The 16,290-nt window shown below is 38.3% G+C and overlaps 1 protein-coding gene across 1 annotated transcript; it reads left to right on the top strand.

Moving 5' to 3' along the window:
- Positions 1-2,448: 2,448 nt before the first annotated feature.
- Positions 2,449-13,783, top strand: hacd2 (3-hydroxyacyl-CoA dehydratase 2). The gene is made up of 7 exons (XM_078262431.1): positions 2,449-2,806; positions 5,030-5,147; positions 6,670-6,688; positions 8,332-8,420; positions 9,510-9,631; positions 12,536-12,714; positions 13,022-13,783. The coding sequence occupies exons 1-7, from the start codon at positions 2,682-2,684 to the stop codon at positions 13,102-13,104; spliced, it is 735 nt and encodes a 244-aa protein (XP_078118557.1). The 5' UTR covers positions 2,449-2,681; the 3' UTR covers positions 13,105-13,783.
- The last annotated feature ends 2,507 nt before the right edge of the window (positions 13,784-16,290 follow it).

The raw sequence follows: 16,290 nt of genomic DNA, 5'->3' as shown, positions 1-16,290 counted from the left end.
TTGGCTGCCTTGAATAGTGCCTGAACAGTATTTTTAAACGTCGAAGTATAGTGGGCAATGTATGTTTTTTAATACTTTTAGTGTGTTTAAATAGTATTTATTTAAATGATTTAAAGCATAGCACGTTGACATGAATTTCTAAAAATGTTCTACACAATTTGGCACTTGAGTTAACACCTCTGTTTACACGTTCAATACAGTAACACTTAGGATAGTGAAACACTGACAGCTAGTGGGGAAAAGAGGAACGTGAGCGTATAGGACTTATTTCATTATGTCCAGGACAGTCACAAAGTATTGGTTTGCACATTAGATTTGATCATACGTGTAAAGTGCGGACTTTCAGGTTTAGTTTGAGGGGGTTTATATTCATATTGGCCCAACATTGTGGGTATTGTAGCCCTACACAACGACCCAATTTTAGGACAATGTAGCAAAAGGACAGCTCCTCAACATACAAACAAGGCAACCCGTTTTTAAGGAACAAACAGTGACATGTTCTTGACTGTCAGCCACTTGACCTCAATGCAACTGAATGTGTTACACGTTTTGAAGCAAGAACCTGACCACCTGGTGACCTGGTGCAATCAAAACAATCTAGAGCTCAACGCTCTAAAGACAGTGAAGATGGTCGTGGACTTCAGGAAGAAAGCAGCCCCACCTGCCCCCATCACCCTCTGTGGCTCCACAATTGACACTGTGGAGTCTTTCCGCTTCCTGGGAACCATCATCTCCCAAGATCTCAAGTGGGAGCTGAACATCAGCTCCCTCGTCAAGAAAGCACAACAGAGGATGTACTTCCTGCGGCAGCTGAAGAAATCCAACCTGCCAAAGACAATGATGGTGCACTTCTACACAGCCATCATTTAGTCCATCCTCACATCCTCCATCACCATCTGGTACGCTGCTGCCACAGCCAAGGACAAGGACAGACTGCAGCGTGTCATTTGGTCAGCTGAGAAGGTGATTGGCTGCAATCTGCCGCCACTCCAGGACCTTTACGCCACCAGGACTCTGAAGCGTGCTGGAAAGATTGTGGCTGACCCCTCCCACCCCAGACACAAACTCTTTAAGACACTCCCCTCTGGCAGGAGGCTGAGGTCCATCAGGACCAAAACCTCACGTCACATGAACAGCTTTTTCCCCTCCGCCACTAGCCTTATTAACAAGGCCCGGAAACCACCCTGACTCTCCACCCCTGGCTCTTCATGCCACTGTTCTGTCTCTGCTGTAATGCTCTTTGCTCTATATTTTTTATTTATATCTTTATTTTTAATTGAATACATACTGTGTACATATACTTATACTTATATTGTTTATACCTATACTTATATTGTTTAATATTCCATCTAGAGAATGTGTGACGTGCACCAACAACACCAAAACAAATTCCTTGTATGTGTTAAAAAACATACTTGGCAATAAAGCTTTTCTGATTCTGATTCTGATTCTGAAGAAGCAAAAGTGATTGCACAACAGGGCTGACAGAGCAGGGAAAATACCAACTGCTGATGAGACTTCAGACACTCACTCATCGTAAAGGATTTGACACCTATATATTAAGTTTGATCATTTCTAGTACTGCACTTTCATAAAGTTGGGGGACTTACAAGAGACACATTTTTAACAAAGCATAATGACTTTTAGTGTGTATGGATCAAGCTCAAAACAAGCTGTATCATACAATTCCCATTTAAAAAATCAGACTTTCTTATTATATGCTCACCTCTATGATATCCACAGCGGATAAAATTATCGGGGAAAAAAATCCTAAATCCTTTTTATACATTTAATTTTGATTATTTAGTTTCTATACTTTGTCTGACTGTTTGTTATATTGTTTTGCTTTCTATTTGTTGTCACCTGTGACTGGCGATTCACTCCATTGTCATGTGAATACAAACACATGGTCTGCTTGGGTTGTAGCCAGTGGCCTTATTAAGACTGGACACCTGCTGCTTATTTCCATTGTTGTGAGATATGTAAGGTGATACCTGTAGACATGTTTTCCCTGAAGATCTATGACAGATCAAAATGCAACAGGTACAGTGCACACAGCAGACTAGACAAGGCTACTTTATTTTATCTTAATTTGATTACATATACATTTATTAAGGAATATGCACAATGCAAGCAAAGAATCAACTGAAATAATGAAAGTATTAAAACTAGGGTCTGACAGGGGAAACCTCAACATGACAGAGCCACTGGATCAGGTTTAAAAAAATGCAGAGGGCCCGTTTTATTTCGGCTTACTGTACTATGAGCCTCCTGAGAGAGTCTGGAGCCTAGTGGCAGGTGTTTTAACCCTGTTGGGAAGCCCCTGTAAAAGCATGTAGTCTTGGGCGCGCAATAGGGGGCGCGCCTATCAAAGAGCGTCTCACACAATCAGAGGAACTGACAAAGATTCCAACGTCGGCTATAGATTGTTTATGTTCTATTAGTCCTATTAAAGTCTGCGGACATCCGAAGGACAGATCGCCTAGCTATATGCGATTAACGCAAAAATAAATGGTCTAAACAAATACGAATAAATAAGGTTTAAGGTGTCTCAAAGCGAAGGCGGAAATACAGAGGTTTATCCTCTCGCTTCAGGACGACACTTCCGGGTCTGGCCCCTGTTCGAGGTGAATCTGACAGCCACCGTCTTCCAGGACCAAAGACCGTTGAGGGTTGCAGTCATGTCGGCGGTTGCTCCGGGGACCAGTAAGGCGGCCCATAGCGATGTGGCCGCGAAGAAAAAGAAGGGACCCGGTGCCCTGGCCACGGCCTACTTGGTCATTTACAACGTTGTTATGACAGCGGGGTATGTTGTAGCGTGTTTCCTCGTGCTAATGCTCTCTGTGTGTGTGTGTGTGTGTGTGTGTGTGTGTGTGTGTGTGTGTGTGTGTGTGTGTGTGTGTGTGTGTGTGTGTGCGCGCGCGCGCGCGTTGAGCCAGACAAATAATTGGAGCAAGATATTCCTGTTGTTATATTACAGTGCTATTTTTGGATTATTAACCTGCACATTTCAGGTGTTTACTATTGAAAACACAGCTAGCATGCTGTGTAGCTAGTGAAATAACTTTGAGTTAGCTTCCTCAACGTCCAACGGCTAATACAGATTAACGTTAGACGAGCAACAGACAACCACCTGGCGTGCACATTAGTTGAGAGACCTATCGTTGTGACCATTTCTATGGTTGTGACCAGTGGGTTGTGACTGACGGCTCGCCACCGCATATAATACAGAAATATTAAGACAGATGGTTTGTTGTTTGCAGTCTGTGTTTTTTTTATTTGTTTGTTTTTGTTTTACACCAGCAAGTGTTGGTTTTAATCTTGTATTGTCATTATTTTTGCAGGGCAACGACTGAATTTGACTTTTATTCATCACAAAAGTTAAAATCAAATACATAGACATACATATAAAATAACAATGAAAAAGAATGTGCAGGGAAAGGAAAAAGAGCCAGCTAAGGGCTTATTTGTTACATCTGCCTAAAATAGGCTACTTATATTGTTAGATTAATGTGTACATTTTTTTTTTTAAATTTAAATAAATAAAAAGTTAGAACTAAAATAATTTACAATTAGTCGATTAAGGATTAGTTGATAAATAAATACAATGAATTGGCAACAATCAAGCAAAAATGTCAGGTTCAGTGTATAACTGATTCCTCGAAAGGGGACATATGCTGCTTTTCGCTGTTTTGTTATCATAGTATATTAATTTAAATAGAACAATCTTTGAGTTTTGGATGTTGGTAAGACAAAACGCTGCTATCTTGGGGTTTCAGAACTTGTGATTGGTCTTTTTTTTTCCTTCTTTTTTGAACATTTCATGGAAAGAATGCATCTGTTAATTGAAAACACTTTAATCAATTATTACCTGGCCCACGTGTTGTTCATTTAAGTTCATAAAAAAGAAAAGACATTGTATTCCTGTATGCACTTTGTCTGTATCTTGCACTTGATAAATAAAAGTTATAAAAAAAAAAAAAATGATTACCTGGCCCAGATATTTGCTGTAAATTTAAAAAGAAATGACTTTGAACTCTCTCTGCGTGTCCTTTATTGCAGTGGTTTTTAGACTGTTGCACAATTGAATGGTGGGTGTTTGCTCACTGTTCCAACCAGTTAGGTCACATTGCGAATGCCTCAGTATTGATAGGCCACACAGGGCCTGCTTTGTATTGAGCACATGTTAGGGTGTCGTACAGACAAGCGCCTTCGCTGTTCAAATGCAGAGTCTGCATTCAGCCATAGCAGCTAAGCAGGAGTAGTCAGTTTCTGCCCTGGCCCTGATATTGATATCCATCACTGCCTAATGGATACAAGTGACATTTTTTCAATCTGTGGAGCCAAAGTGTGAACTGAAACTTTGGCCCTTCTTAGGCCTCCTCTACTCTGACAGCTTGTACCTCCACATGGTCTGCAGTTGACCTTTGACCTCCGTGTTGAGGGGGGCCAAGCTAATTCTGAATGGTGTAATGCATTACATTGCATTATTATATTTTATATATATATTTTTATATATATATATATATATATTATTATTATTTTTTTTTTTATGTGGTGAAATCAGGCAACAGTTCTCCATCCATATAACCTTTACACCTAGTTTTTAACATTTACACAACAATAAATCCAGTTAGCAGATTAATGTTCATAGAAATTATGTCATATATGATGTGATCAGAATGGTTGATATAATTGACCAATATTAGGTTATCAATATAAAATCAAGAAAAGATGACACTTTTCACACCTTTTACTGTGTATTATGTTGAAACTTTCTAATTTATTAAATAATTGCTTAAAGCATTTAAACAAAGTTTTTGAGTTTGTAACATTCCAAAATCAAAATTTTTCATTGTCATTGTATATGTATATCGGTTCCAAATATCTGTTATCAGTTTCATTAACTGCTAATAATCGGTATCGGTATTGAAATCAGCCTTGAAAAACCAGCATCGGTCGATCCCTACTTGTTTTACATTTTTGCAATGACAGTACTGTGATTTCTCTCTTCTCCTCTGCTCTACAGGTGGCTGGTGATAGCTGTGGGTCTGGTCAGAGCTTACCTGGCCAGAGGAAGCTACCATGGGCTGTACTACTCCATAGAGAAGCCTCTGAAGTTCTTTCAGACTGGAGCTCTTCTGGAGGTGAGATGAGCACAAAGGGCTGGACAATATTGACCAAAACAAATCTCACAATATATGTGATTAAATACATATGTATATATCACAACATCCAATTTATATATGCAGATATTAGGGTTTCAAAAAATTATTTTGATTAATCCACTAATAATGTTTTAACCATTCAACTAACCCTTTAAAGATGCAGTAGGTAAGACTTCAAAAACTAACCTTCTGTCATATTTGCTGAAACTGACCCTATGTTCCAGTAGAACTACATGAAACAGGTAATTAAAAAAATCCTGCTCCTCTGGCACCACCTACAGCCTGTAGTGTGATTTGCAAAAATCCACTGCTCCCTGTTCAGATCCTCCAATCAGGGCCGGGGGGGTAGGGGGGTTTAACTGCGTGTCAATCACTGCTCATGCACGCATTCATTCTCCCTTGTGGGGGGAGGGGCTTAGGAGACCGTTTTGGGCTTAAGCAGAAAGGGGGGAGGGACTGAGAAGTTGATGTTCAAATGTTTTGGCTAAGTCCTGGATCTTCCCAATCCTACCTACAGCACCTTTTAATTGCTTTTTATTATATAAGTATTTTGTTTAATGATTTTGCAGCACTATTGATGATAACAGATGCATCTACAAGTATCTATTGTCCAAACCCTGGAGTGAATGATATGTTAAATGTTAAATATGTTATGATAAGTATGTAAAATCCCTGTGAGGATTTTGGTCGCCTAATGGATAAATGAATCTGCCAGAAATTGGTTTACTGTTATTCCCGGCCTGTTTCAACTGCTACAAAAATCATCAAGTCAATAAAAGCTGGCTGAGTCTTTCATTCAGGTCTGGATGATTTTCACATGCCTGTTATCTGTACAGTGTTTGGTATGTCCTCTATAACATACCAGCGTGTAACCTAACATGCCAGACTACACACTGTGGTAAACGCACACAGAACTGAAGAAGTATTTTATATTATTGTATTATTTTACTTTACTTTTTGTAAGATTCCAAACTAAATAAAAAAAATATTGTGGCTGAAAATGACAGAGAAATGTCCACTACTGTTTTTCAAAAGGGGAGAATTGTCCATTTCCCTCTTGTGTTAAAGAGTGCTTGTACCCACTGACACTCGTGTAGTGCAGAGGTAAAGCAGCATGAGGTGTTTCAGCGATCCTGTCCAGACACACTGTAGCTCAGTGATAGGAGACTACGTTTTGTTTAACATCAGTATCTTCTATTCATGAATAAACACTACTGTGGCACTATGGTGTTTAGTTCTTAACAGTGTCAATCGTTTATTGGCACGCACAAAACACATTATGTAGATATTCTAAACCAGGTTTTGTATTATAGAGTTGTGCACATTCAAATGAAAGTGAGCATGATTTTACAACATTAATTCAAAAGATTTTAATTTTTTTGGGAATGCAAGAAAAAAATTAAATTAAAGAATGAATCCTAAGCAGGCCATACGTTTTTGTACGGGTTAAAATAAGTGGTATCATGAGCATATTGAGTAATTTTCTCTTTTCCTTTCACAGATACTGCACTGTGCTGTAGGTGAGTCTCTCTTCAGCCTAAACCCTCACCTCTCCCTTCAGAGAGAGTATCACAAACTACGTTACCATTTAGAAGTGTGGTTCTGTATCTCACACTGAAATTTCACTTGTCAAAATGTTCCTTAAAGATATCTATAATTACATTTTAGTACTTCAGAAATGTGGTTGTATGAAACCACTAATCTAAAAAATATCTACCAAAGTTTTGATTTTCTTTAGATGTGAATTCCACATATCTTCATTTTAAATTCAACTCAAATTCAGAATACTTTCACAAGTTTTAAGTGGAGATGTCTGAACTGCAGTTATATCTAATCGAAAGTAGAAATACATAAAGATGACAATTTAAAGCATGGAGCTGTTTTTTTTAATTTATTTTGTCACCCATCTAAAATGAAATCTAAAATTCCTCAAAAAAGCTCTTACCAATTTGTTGCTTTTTGGAGGCCACTGCTATCCAATCCCTGGTTTGCAAGATATAAGTTCTCCAGTTATCATTTGGTATGTTTAAATAGTTGAATGACAACATCAGTATTGTCATTACAGGTATCTTTAAAGTTCTTTTGACCGGTCCAAACGTGTTTGCAGATATCCCAGGTCATTGTGACAAGTCAGATAGCAGTGGCTTATATCTTAAGTTGTGAATTTGACTGGTCACAATGTAATTGCCACTCGTTAGATTGCATTTGTATCTCGGATGACAAACACAAGCTTTTCATATTTGAAGTGTTTGCCAAAGAGAGAGCAGAGAAGCTGCCGGCTCTCGTGGTGTCAATGCGTGAGGAGAGAGTGGCTCTCGCCTGGAATGCCTCGCCACGGTTCACAGTCCATTCTCTTCATTGTCTAGGATTAATGAAGGTTTATTTAGGCTCCCTATGGCTGCTGTCCACACACACACACACACACACACACACACACACACACACACACACACACACACACACACACACACACACGCAGCTCTATGTTCCTCTCTACTGGTCAATTAAAGACACTGCATCAACATTCATACTTTTGTGTGGATCTTAGCACTCACACAATAATTAAACATTTGCTATCAATATGTTGTCCAGTGTATTTAGTCATAAACAAAGTATTTTCTGGTTTTTGGACAAGTTCTGTTTTAATTTTTTCCCCAGCCACTGTCTAGATAATTACAGTTTTGCAGTGCATGTTTGAAAAGAGCCGTAAGGTTGTTTACAGACCCAATACTGATTCAGTGTGCAGAACAGGGCAACACTTAGTCCTGCTATCAAAACTAAGGCTGCAAATCATTTTTTATTATCAATTGATCATGTAATTATTTTTCCATATTAATTGATTGTTTAAACTAAAATGTCCAAAAATACAAAAAGAAATGCCCATCACAACTTCCCAGGGCTTCCCATCACGTTTGTCAAACCAACAGTCCAAAACCCAAAGATATTCAGTTTACAATGAAAACAGAGAAAAGCAGCACATCATCACAGTTCAGAAGCTGGAAGCAGAGAATGTCAGTTTTTTTGTTTAATTAACCAAGATTAGATGCCAGTGAGGTCATTCACGCACACGTATACAGTATATTCAAATGTGTTCAATGTGAGTGACTACCAGTGCTCTTGCATCCTTACATATAGGTATTTGTCCTTTGTCCCTTTTTCTTAGGAATCGTACCGTCCTCTGTGGTCCTGACTGGATTCCAGGTCATGTCCCGGGTCTTCCTCACCTGGGCCGTCACACACAGCGTCAGGGAGGTACGACGAGTTTCACGCTGTTTTTTTAACTCCCACACATAAATCAGTCTTGCATAAAACAGTCTGTGTAATGGACTCGGTATGAATGACACAGCAATGTAAAAGGTGTCCTATCCAAAAGTGACCCGTTGATGTACTGTTTGCCTTGTTAATAGATCTGGGAGGAGTAAATGTGTAAGTAACGTTGGATGGTTTTGCTGTAGGGTTGCAGGAATAAATCTGCTGACTTTTGGTGTAGTGAATAACCACTGTATCATGTTTTTTTATTTTTTTTTTTGTGTGTGTCTATTATATGAAGCTGCAATCTGCATTTCTCTTAAAGGAGAAATCCGGAAAGACTGTACCGTTCGGTATACAGGCAGGCACCATCTTGGGAAAACAGTCATGACCAACGCCGTGTTTGAGCTATGGTACTGGTTACACGGCGTTTGTCGTTCGACTGGTCATGACGGTTTCCCCAAGATGGTGCCCGCATGTATACATGAACGGTACAGTCTTTATAAACTGTCTTTTTAATAAACTGTCTGTACACTTACAAAGTTCTCAATGCTTTGGTTTACATGCAGGGACCCTCATTATGCTACCGTGGAAGTGTGGTGCTATTTTGAGCCTTGTTAGTGGTATAGAAATAGTGATTTCTTTTTACTTTACCCTCTGCCCCGACGACTAGCTTTATAAGCTAATCAGCGGTTTGCGATAAAACTGGTCACATTCGATTAGCATGAAAACAGATCCCAGAGAACGGCCGACTCGGTACACGTGTTATTAACCCCTAGGTTCATTTTGCGCCGGATTTCTCCTTTAAGATGTCTTTTTCCCCTTTTTTGTTCAATGTGTGTGAAAACTGTATTTAGATCGTGAGTGTGTGATAAGACATTTTAACATCAGATTTGCATTGGTTTTAACCTAATATCTGAGGATGGTGACCATCTGCCTGCGGTGTGTTTTGATCTCTGAGCATCTGAAACAAACAGCATGGTTCTGCGATGTCAAGTCTAGATTAGCCTACAGCAGATTAGCTACTGCAGCATGATGCAAGCCCGTCTGTTCCTCTTCTCCTCCCATCACCGTTTGTGTGTAATTCTGCAGGTGCAGAGTGAGGACAGCGTGCTGCTGTTTGTCACAGCCTGGACCATCACAGAGATCATCCGCTACTCTTTCTACACCTTCAGCCTACTCAATCACCTGCCCTACCTCATCAAATGGGCAAGGTAGGAAAATCAACCCCAGTGTTGTCGGAGCAGGAGACTTATAGGAGTTTTATATTTAATTATACCCGCTAAAAAACATGGATGAACAATCGTTGCTAAATTAGGTAATTGGATAAGAACTGGGTCAAGCCTCAAAACTCGTTGAATACTTAATAAATACATGAATTATGTCAGTTGGACTGAGTATTGAAAATTTTGAGTTGGCAATGTTTGGTCAGATTCTTAGTTTTGGTAACTTCTTGATCAGATATTTCCTTATATAAACTCATGATTGTATCGTATTTATACTATATTAGGCCTGACACTAATGATTGTTTTCATTATTAATGGATTGAGTAAGTGTTTAGTTTATGACATGCCAAAAAGTAGTGGGAAAATGCCTATTTTGTTGAGCCCGAGGAAACATCTTCAAAATACTTGTTTTGTCTGACCAATAGTCCGAAACCTCTGAGATGTTAAATTTACAATGAAATATGACAAAGAAGAGCAGCAAAACCTCACATTTAGAAAGTTTGAACCAGCAATTGTTTGGCATTTTTTTACTTGCAAAATGATTGAAAAGATTAATCGATTAGCACAATAGTTGCTGATTATTTTTAGGATGATTATAATTGTGTGAAATATGATGTAGTTTTACTGTTTGACTTGTTACAGAACAAACAGTAATTATACATTTCTTATTTTCTTTCTTAAAAGTAATAAATTGCTGGAATAATTACTTTTTTGCGAAAGGTAATTTGTTATGCTACTGTTCATATTTCCTAATTTAAAACCTAAAACGGATATGTGACTCTTTTTGTAGATACTATAACAGTGAAAAGGTTCAGGAGGTTTATGAATGTGACACTGTTAAGCTAAAAGTAATAATATCGCAGTTACAACAGTTATATATTTATTAGTGCTGTCAGTTAAACGCGTTATTAACGGCGTTAACGCAAACCCATTTTAACGGCGTAAATTTTTTTAGCGCGAGATTAACGTTCTTTTTGGCCTAGCAAACTTTGTAGTTTTTTTTCACATGCTGTTGCAACAACTAGTAACGTTAGAAAAACTACACACCACACCGGATCTAGTTAGACATGAAACAAAACAGGCACGCCGCACACACTTGTTTGGGCTTGCGAGCCGGCCAAAGAGTAGTAGGCTAACGTTACGTTTGGAGTGGAAGGCGAGCGTGAGACGCCGAAATGGACGCCAATAAGATTCTGAATGGAAAGTTTGGTTCCAGAAATGGTTCAATTGACAAGACCAAAGTGATCTGTGTGTTTTGTCGTTGTGAACTGAGCTATCATCGCAGCACATCCAGACTGAAATACCACTTGATGGCCAAGCACACAGCTGATGCAAATTCTCCCCCCCCCTCGTCAAAGCCAGGCGACAATGGATGACTTCAGACAGAAACACATTTGCACAAAGCAAGCCAATCCACTTTGCCATGTTAATAAGAGCATTAAAATGAGAAAAAATAAAGGGACAAAAAGAAATCAAGGGACATTTAGAATAGATAAAAATGTGCGATTAATTGCGAGTTAACTATGACATGAATGCGATTAATCGTGATTAAATATTTGAATCGTTTGACAGCACTAATATTTATCCATTAAAAAAAGTTACAGAAAATCAAGCCCTTTCCACCATAAAACTCTACACCTCTCTTTCTGCCTAATAGGATTCATCTGCATCTTCAACCAAGGCAACAGTTGTTAAGTGCATCCCTCCCTGCAGTCTTTGTTGCTAGGTAGCAAATGAGACCATTGCTATATTGGTATTCGACTTTCAGTTTGAGATGTACCCTGAGAGGCAGAAAAATTGGTTGTGCATCTGTGAAAAATTCGGTGGAGGATCAGAAAAGACAGTCGCTGGGTTCGGTGTGCTCGTCAACTCCAACGTTTTATTTTCTCTTCTCGATTTTTATTCACTCTGCAGAAGAAACAGGTGTTCAGTGCATCTCTCTTAATTGCGAGCTTTCTCTTCTTCCTGCTTAACAGGCCTGGTGCTTCAACAGCTCTATGATTTAAAAATGTAGAAGCATGCAGAGGCAGTGGTATTTCATTTTGATTTGCTCTTGATCATGTTCTTGTTAAGCAGCACATGGTATGGCCCGATATTATTATCATTATTATTATTATTATTATTATTATTATTATTATTATTACAGTATATTTAGAGTTTTGATGTAATATATATTATGATATATGATTTGTCTCAGCTGTTTGCGCCACTTTCTCACAACAGCTGCGGTACAATTTTGGGATTTAATATTGACAATGCCGCCTTTTAACTATAACTTTAAACTTTCTCTGTCAACAGTTGGAATGGGCACCGTGTATTTACTGAACTGCATAGTTATGGTGTTTACATATCCTTCTATGGATGACTTTTCTTTTAAGCACAGTGATTTGTTTTAGGTGATTGAATTGAATTACTTGTGTCAGAGCCTGAGCACATTCTCAAACATTCCCCATACTTTTTTTTAAGAGATAAAAAATGTTTCTGGTATTGCTGCCTCTGGCGAAAAAAAATGTGTTCTCTTCTGCTCCACGTACATACATATATATTTTTTTTAAATAACTATGGATGAAGTGCCATCTTTAGACCACTTTCTTCATCATTTGGTCTGTAGCACTGTGTTCTTTACCCATGTTTTCTGAGCATGAAAATTGGTTTGTTTTAGTGAAAAGAAGAAGTTTCTGTTGGCCTATCAGTGACTAAAAGTTTAGAGCTGGACTGGTTAACACGCAGGAAGTAACAGTAAAAAGCCAAATCCATATAATGCATATCTCCCTTAGCGTTTTGCTGTTTATATCGGCTTTACCGCCCGCCCCTCATGTTGCTAAATAATAAAACCTGTATGATTTATTATTTCTCTCCTCTGCCTTCTCTTTCATTAACCCCCTGCTGCAGGTACACTTTTTTCTTTGTGCTGTATCCCATGGGAGTGACTGGGGAACTGCTGACTATCTATGCAGCGCTGCCGTACGTGCAGAAGACAGGCCTGTACTCTGTCACTCTCCCCAACAAGTACAACTTCTCTTTTGACTACTACACTTTCCTCATCCTCATCATGATCTCCTACATTCCCCGTAAGTAACCAAGCAGATTTTTCCTCTTTTGTAGTGACAATAAACAGGCAGCGATGCTGTGCTTCAACAAAAGTTCATTGCATTTACCAAAAAATGTTCTTGTAATTATAACTTCCTTACTCATAATTTGTATCTCATAATAACAAGAAGCAAGCATTACAAGCCTTAGATTGTACAGGTGTACCTTATAAAGTGGCCACTGAGTGTAAAAAAGAAGGACATTTCCCTTGTTGATGCTGCTGCTGCTGTTCTAGCGTGATGTAAAACTCACTCAGTCTATTAGTAACATTTTGATCTCCCCATCCAGTCTTCCCCCAGCTTTACTTCCACATGATACGACAGAGGAAGAAGGTGCTGGGCCACGTGGAAGACTACAGCAAAGTGGAGTGAGCCAAGCAGCATTCAGACAGATCTGATGAAGGGAAAAGAAACAAAACCTATGTCTGCTTAAAGAAACGTGAGCCAGTTTTCAAACTGCCAGAGCTGACCTGGCAGAAGATCCAATTATCAAGCAACTTTATGTATTTTTTCCAGCTTTTGTCCGGGTTGTATAGATGCTCACAAATCACGAACAAACTGCTGTTTTATTTTTGTTGTCATTTTTTCTTTTTTTTTTCTTTTTTATGAACAAACTGCAGTTACTTTTGTTTAGTCAGAGAGCCTGCAGCTGTAAAGAAACTGTATCTTGATTCGGATACAGTTGAGTTGCTGTCTGAGCACTGAGCAGAACTCGGTCACAGCAAAGCATTGGACTGAAAGAATGGATAACCTCTGATAGAATGGATAACCTCCTTTTTTAAATGTCACTATAAGAAATCCCCAATAGATTTTTCACCTCCCCATCTCATCTTTTGGTCTCTTTTTAAAGAAGCAGTTGTGCTTTACTCTAGCTATGTAGAAAGAATACTGAAGACTAGGACTGAAACTAGGTTGTAGGTTTTGCATCCACAGTGTGTTTGTTGGTGCAAACTGTGGTCCTGATTTGTAATTTTGTTTTGTCTTTCATTCCTTTCAGTCAAAAGTTTAATTACATTCCTAAGTTAGTTCAATAAACCTTTTTCATTCTGTGCTTGCATGGTTTTCGATCTGTTTTTCGCGTGTGTTAGCTGCTGTTTGTTTGGTGTTTTGCTTGGATGTAGTTTGGACTTCTCTCTTAGCATTCTTAGTGGTTTGACCTCGATCATGTTGACTTATGAAGCTCAAGTTTCCCAGTGATCACTGTGAGTTGTGTCTTTTGATGTCCTCATTGTTTGATGTTTATATTATTATACATTAATAACCTGACGTAGCCAGTATCTTTCCCATCACACATCCATCCAAGTGAGCAAACATCCCTCTTCTCCTTATGTGATTGCATTTTCTTTTTTTTATCTATTGAAAGTAACTTATTTTAGCATTTATAGCTCCAATAAAGTGATACTTTATAAACCTTTTAAATTAGAACACACACTTTTATTCATGCTTTATTAAGCTCTCAGTCTTCAGTTTTCACCTCTTCTCTTATTAATTCAGTCAGTGGGTCTTAAAAATGTTAAAAACTTTTATTACAAAAGAACAATTAAGACATAATGACTTAAGTTATGGGACACTTAAAAAAGAACAGCACAGCATAGAGTAGCAGCAGTGTTTTCTGATGAAATTAGCTTTGATATGTAACAAACAAAACCGCATTGTAGCCTAAATATATGTTAGATGGTTGTATAGACCTTTATTTTGAAATACAGAGTGATGGCGCTATACTTTGGTACATAAAACTGGTGGTCATTAAATTATGTAGAGCTATGTCAGCTAAAATACTAATTGACATGTCCATGTCAACGGGGGATTAATGCTTTAGAAGGAAGTGAACAGACTGTACTGAATTCAATTGGTGAGCTCGTAGTGATGCCTTTACAATGAGGTGATTATAATAACATACAGTACAGAGAGAACTGTGAATCAGACTAGTTCTATTTTTTTTTTTTGTGTGTGTGTTTTGTTTGTAATGGTCAGATTTGATGCAAAATACATAATGTTCGCTCATTGTTTTGGACAATGTTACATTTGTGACATTTTGAAATTGTAATCCTGAATGCTCCATATATATATTTCGTTCAGCTCAGTTGCAGCTGTTCTGTCGGACAGTAACTTAACACCAGGCTGAAAAGTATTCTTTTATTGCCCTCTTTTAGTTGAAACTTTGCCCCTCAGCAGAGAACAGGGTTTTCAATCACTTGAGGTCAGCAAAAACAAGATTTTCAGCTGAAGTGACTCTTTTAATGGTTGTTTACATACCTCTGGTGGTATCTAGCCATCTCATCTATGAGATTTCTGCCTCCATCCCAGTGCATAGTAGGTGAATGGAATTTAGTTGTGGTGCTCACAACATTTCAAAATTACATATAAAAAGTGCAACATCTATTTCCTGTTACTCTGGATCAGTCTTTCCAGACTCCCCTTTAGAAGCCGAAAAAGTGTTAACAGTTAATGTTATTAGTTACACTTGTGTTTGACAAGTTGTGAAAAAGGCTAGTCTTCTGTGCTTTTGCCTTGGTCCAATAAGCCTCTCCCTGCAACGGTTCTGTGAATACAATATTTTAAATTGAATTTTGTATAATGTTTTGAGTGCCACAAACTAAATTACTTTCACATTCACTGTTTTAGGGGTGGAGGCAGAAATCTCAGAAATGGCTTCCAAAACCTTTGCATGTCTAAATACTGTTCTACTAGAGGTAGGTCAGATGTATTTGTAAATTAGGCGAACTGACCCTTTAATGTTTCCAAGCCCAGTCACTACTGTCATGTGTTCTTTAAAATGTGCTCTCAGAATCTGTCAGCATGCCTTTTTTTAAGCAATGTCAACATTACTGATCACTCCACCTCCAAAACATGTTATGTTGCTGAAGTCTTGCTTGCTTTCATGATCATATACCTGTCTTACACTTAATTATGTAGCAAAGTAAGCAGCTAGTGGCTGTGTCAAATCTTTACCCCCATGAATGGTTGAGCATTATTTGGGATACTTGTTGGAAATGTCTTGCAGGAGCAGACGTGCAGCTCATTGTAAACCTGCATGAAAGAGGAAATCTGGATGCCTGGAATGATAATGTGTGCTGCAATCGAAAAAGAAAAAATACAAAAGCATGGCATATGTTACACCAGAACTGGTTCTACTTAATAAAGTTTTGATACAAATGTTTTGCATGGGGCCAGCAGACTTTGTACAGGTATGAATAAGGAGTATATATTTACAATAAACCTATAATATTGGAAGCATATTCACTATTTTTCATTATATATATAACTTACATGCACTGATACGTAAATGGAGGATTGGTAGTCCGTGTGAGTTATAGCGCGCTTCTAATAATTCATTGGAACGAAACTGAATGGTTTCTATGTGGGCATTAAATGCACCTGTACCTAAGACTCATTCACTCATGCAACACATAGGTGGGAACATTGTCTGTTGTATAATTCAGCAGCCCTGGAAGGCTTCACCATCTAAATACATACCAACTTCAAAGTATCTTAAAGTGCCCATATTATGAAAAAAACACATTTTCTGGGATTTGGGGTGTTCTTTTGTGTCTCTGG

The sequence above is a fragment of the Sander vitreus genome, chromosome 11 (genome assembly GCF_031162955.1).
Source record: "Sander vitreus isolate 19-12246 chromosome 11, sanVit1, whole genome shotgun sequence".
NCBI lineage: Eukaryota > Metazoa > Chordata > Actinopteri > Perciformes > Percidae > Sander > Sander vitreus.
Note: the sequence above shows the minus strand (reverse complement) of the source record. Positions and strands in the feature narration are given on the sequence as shown.

Coding starts and splice junctions, on each gene's coding strand:
- hacd2 (XM_078262431.1), top strand. CDS start 2,682: ATGTCGGCGGTTGCTCCGGGGACCAGTAAGGCGGCCCATAGCGATGTG. Junction 2,807..5,029: donor AACGTTGTTATGACAGCGGG/GTATGTTGTAGC, acceptor TCTGCTCTACAG/GTGGCTGGTGATAGCTGTGG. Junction 8,421..9,509: donor TCACACACAGCGTCAGGGAG/GTACGACGAGTT, acceptor GTAATTCTGCAG/GTGCAGAGTGAGGACAGCGT.